The sequence below is a fragment of the Centruroides sculpturatus genome, unplaced genomic scaffold, assembly GCF_000671375.1.
Source record: "Centruroides sculpturatus isolate CEXI.00-Female unplaced genomic scaffold, Cexi_2.0 scaffold104, whole genome shotgun sequence".
NCBI classification, from domain to species: Eukaryota; Metazoa; Arthropoda; class Arachnida; order Scorpiones; family Buthidae; genus Centruroides; species Centruroides sculpturatus.
This window is the reverse complement of record NW_019384379.1, coordinates 472693-477600: the sequence shown is the minus strand read 5'-3', so window position 1 is coordinate 477600 and position 4908 is coordinate 472693. Positions and strand designations below refer to the sequence as shown.

General features: G+C 26.9%; 1 protein-coding gene across 2 annotated transcripts in view; it reads left to right on the top strand.

Annotated features, from left to right (window-relative positions):
- LOC111617839 overlaps positions 1–3683 on the top strand; it is a 13089-nt gene extending 9406 nt beyond the window's left edge. For both annotated transcript variants that reach the window (XM_023359154.1, XM_023359153.1), the window contains exons 5-6: positions 1833–1969; positions 2970–3683. In XM_023359154.1, the coding sequence (XP_023214922.1) occupies positions 1833–1969; positions 2970–3171 (339 nt within the window). In that variant the 3' untranslated portion in view covers positions 3172–3683. The remainder of the gene's footprint in view (positions 1–1832; positions 1970–2969) is intronic.
- The last annotated feature ends 1225 nt before the right edge of the window (positions 3684–4908 follow it).

Here is a 4908-nt window from a genome sequence, read left to right as displayed (position 1 = left end):
CAAATCGTAAACTTTGTCGATATTTTTTTCAGTGACAGCAGTTGACGGCCGTCTGCTGCGAGGGTCATGTTTCACACTCTCTCTGCCAGATTTAAAAAGGGCTGTCCATTTTTTCACAGTGGTTTACGAAGGAGCAGACTCTCCCAAAACTTCATCCATGTCAGCTTTGATTTGAGATGCGGTCAACCCTTTTTTCGTCAGGTATTTTATGACCGCACGAGTCTCTGTCTTCTCCATTTTTGACAAAGCATGTGCAAATTGACTATCTGCTAAGCTGTCGTGGCAAAACTTTACAACAAATCAAGCGGAAATTGGTATCGTATCTTTAGCAAGGATGGCTGAATTATTCCTGCCGAAAATTAAATTGATCGCAGCACCGCATATAGGCAAGGCCGCGAACTTTTCGAACAGCCCTCGTACTTTCACATCCTAAGAAACATTCAGGTTTCATTTTTGTAAACCAGTAAAAATTTAAGAATAGATTGAAGCCACTTCAGCTCCAATTTATTCTCACACTTTCAATGGGTGTGAAATCCAGTTTACACAATAACTAGATGCTTATCATGATGTGTAATTTCGGTAGATCATTTATGCTAAAATGTAATTATTTTAATCATTTTCTATATTGAATGAGACTGATTTCCAATAGATCACCAACTATTCTAAAGGAAATTTTGCTATTAGACTCTTCAATTGGTTTTTTACCTCTGATTGTAAATTATTTTAAACAATTTGTATATTGTAAAGTAGGAGAAATAATAATAATAAACTAAATACTTGTCTTATAGTCAGGAAATTCTTAAACATGGATATATATATATAGTACCCAAATATCACATAACTACAGAAAACAAATGTATTATTTATGTGACTCTGGTCTGGCCTAGAACTAGGCACCAGAGTCACATAACTACACCTTATGCTGTAATACACTCCACTAACACTAGAGTTATAAACAAGAGTAATGAAATTCATGTACATCAAAGATGTAGTTGCAAACACCCATAACATACAAAATATTAATACATTTACTGAAAAAGTTTGTAAATACCCAAAACTCACCGATGAAATAAAACACCTGTAGAGAATAGATAAGATACTTATTATGTCTGTAGCTCTGTCTTGCACAAGTGTTATACCATATATTACAAACATTTAGAAACATTAGAGCTTCACAACAACACGTATACCACATTACAGAAAGCTGCCATACTAAACATATTGTCTTATGGTCAGAAAATTCTTAAACACAGATACATATTTGAATAGCATGTAAACAAAATGTAATAACTTTTCTTGTACCTATGCATTGACCTTGCTCTGATGTATACTAGTATTAATTTAGTAGGATGCAATCCATGCATACAATAATAATTATAATAATGTAATTTAAATATTATTTTTTAAATTGCTCTTAATAAAAGTATGTACAAATATAATAATAATAATAATTATTATTTACAATTAGAATTTTTTAAATTAATATATTTTTATGAATTAATGCTTTATGGTATACAGAAGAATCATTGATTTTATATATTCAAGATTAGGATAAATTTTAAAGATTAATATGTATTATTTTTATATTGATTTTGGATAGTTATTTAGAATAATGAAGCAAGAATTAGAATAATTTCTAGTTTTTTCAGTTGAAGATAGAAAATGAAACTGGTTGTATTTTCTCAATAATTAAAAAAGATAAAAATTCAATAACAAATAACAAAATCTCCTATAATTAATAAAGCATATATGATTTATATTAATACAAATAATTGCAGAATTTAATTGATACTGTTGTAAAATGTATATATATATAATTGTTTTAATTTCAGGATAATTCTAAATTATCAGAAACAAATCATTTAGAATCTCCACCTTCTCCTGCTTCAGTATGTTCAACACATAAAGTAAATAAATCTAGGAAAAGAAGTGCTTCCAATGAAGAAACTGAATTAAACTTTCTCAATGGGTATGCTAGAATATACTATATTTTGATTGTATTATATAAAAATTACAATAATACTATTAACCTAATCCTGAAGAATCTAGGAAATCTGTCTGAACTAAATGAATTTTTAATAATACTAAGGATAAATGTGATATTGTAATTATTAATTGGGAATTAAATTTATAGCTTTATTTAATTATTATTATTATTTCTTGGAAAGAAATAATGTAAAAGAATTGGAAAGCACTGTGCTAAGTTAAATCTTCTGTAAAGGAAAGAAATTTTCACTTAAGAAAGAAAATTATTGTCCTATTTTGTGAAAACTACAAATTTTAGAGTTAGCAAATTGTGTGCAGTGTGAATTCTTAATAGTTTGGAATCATTAAAAAAATATAAACAAACATGGGCTCCATATTTGCAAATGTGTGTTTACATCTATAAATTTTAGTGATTAAGTAATTTTAAATTGAAAAAGAATACATTCAAGTGAATTGCAATTTTTCAAATACTAAACATTTTCAGTATTACTGTTTTTAATAAATGAGATGTAATTATGTTTGCATATATGTGATTCCATTAAAATAATTGGTCAAAAATAAAAAGCTAAAACAAGGATATCTATTTATTTGAACTAAGGAGTAGAATGGCTTTCAAAATAATTAAGCATGTTTCTAATTGTCAGGTCTAAATCAGCTTTTTATATGTAAATTTAAATAATTATATTACAATGTATCATCATGCCAGCTAGGAATTGTGGAATAAATTTATCACAAAGAATATTTGATCTATCACAATTTTGTTAACTTCTAGAAAAAGAATCTTTGAATATGAGTACTATAAGTTAATCAATATTAACCAAAATACAGAATATTTTCTGTTTTTTATTATGGATCTGCTAATTTTAAGTTAATATTATTTTAATTTAATTTTAGTTTATAAAATAATTTTATTATTTGATGAATCTCAAAATGTCTTGAAGAAATTTATATCAGTTTGTGATGATTTTGATATAACATTATAGGCAAATACCTGTTCGAGATTCTTGTTTGAAATTTGGAGAGTATCTTATGGAAATACTACAGCAAGTGCCAGCTTCATTGAGAAGAAGGTGTGAAATGGAAATTTTAAGAGTTGCAAATATATTTGCGGATGGCTTTTCACCACAGATTGAAATCATTATTCCAACTACCACAGATATTGGAATCAGCAACGAAGATCTGTAAGTTGTGAAGTCAAAATTGTAATAGATGAATGCTAAACAATTTATCCTAAATAAAGTACAAAACACATTTATTTTATATATATTTTAAATAAATGAAAGTTAAAATATGTTGATAATGCTGTCCAGTATTAAATTTATATCAATTATTTTTTTAAATGTGGTGTGATGTTTTATTTTATATAGTCCTGCTTTATATCATGATACTATACACTATAAGTATTGCATCTAACTTATAAAATTATATTAGAACTCTATGTTTAGATAGATTACCTGTTCATAAAAGATACAGAGAATTAGTTTAGTTTATCCAATAAAATTATAAGGAATAAAGATTGATGTCATGTAAACAGATGTATTATAGTTAGGAACCTGTTATTGTGAGCAATTAACTGTTTTGTTTGAATATATGTAAATATTGTAAAAAGTTTCAATGTAAATATTGAATAATAGTAATTTTTAAAGAAATACTCATGGTATTTTTTATGTTAAGACAATTTTATTGTTATTTTAAAGCAAGTGTATATCTTTATAAAAAAAATAAATTTTTTATATAAAATAATTTTATTTATTTATTTATTTCGTCTACATTAGGAAATGTTGCTGGACAGCAGATCTCCCCCTCTTATGAATAACAAGACCCATAACAATATAAAATACATAAAGAGAAAATCAACTGACATAAAACATAAATGAAAATTGCAAAAAGATATAAATAAGTCAGAATACACCAAAAATGTTTAAAATATTAAATACATATAATGATAAAAGCAAGACACAAAAATTTAAAAACAATATTATAACTGAGCTAGAATACAGGATATTGCCATAAAATTCCTTTGCATAAAGTGCAAAAGAATTGAAATGCAATAGAATATATAAATAAAGTCACATTTACAAACTACTAAGGATTATATAATAAATGTCCACAAGATGTTTATAATGTAAAAAATCAATGTGAAGCATGTCTTCTATGTTGTTCATATTTTCTCTGTATCCCAGTCACACTAGGATTGTTAATTATTGGCAAATGTATTTAATGTAATGCTGACCAAATAGATGTGTACAAAATTTCCAACTCTCTACTACTGACAGAGGTCTACTTGGGTTGAAAGAATGCAAAAATCTGAAGAATTTATTCCTTTCAACTCAGCTTACTAATCCAGAATGGAATTCTACTGTATAATTTCACAGAAAAAATCCTTAATGCTTGAATTCTTTTGGCATTCATTTGAAAAACTATTAAATCAGTCTATATAAAAACTAAATGATGGTTTTATATGATAAAATATACTTTATAAAATTTCGTTAAAATTAATATTTCAATCAGTAACACAAATAATTTATACAGTAAAATCTGGAAAGATGGAATTTCAGGGAACATTAAAAAATTTCAGGATTAGGTTTTACTAGGCAGGCTGGAACAAAATCGTTACTGCATCAAAATGTGAACACACAATCTAGACGTATTATTTTCAGGATCGTCGAGAGGGTGGAAATTTGGGATTTTTCCCTGGCTCATTGAAAATTTAGGACCTTTAGTGATTTCTACCTCTATAAAATAACGTTATTTCTACTAACAGAAAATAAAATCTTTAAGACTGATTGATTTTTATTAATAAAGAAACATTCTACATACTTCATTTCGAAAAACAACAGATTAAGTGGGCCCGCTCTATCCCAGGGCTCCATACAAACTGGACGGCCCTGATTAATTCGTTTGCATCAGAAGATTTTATAT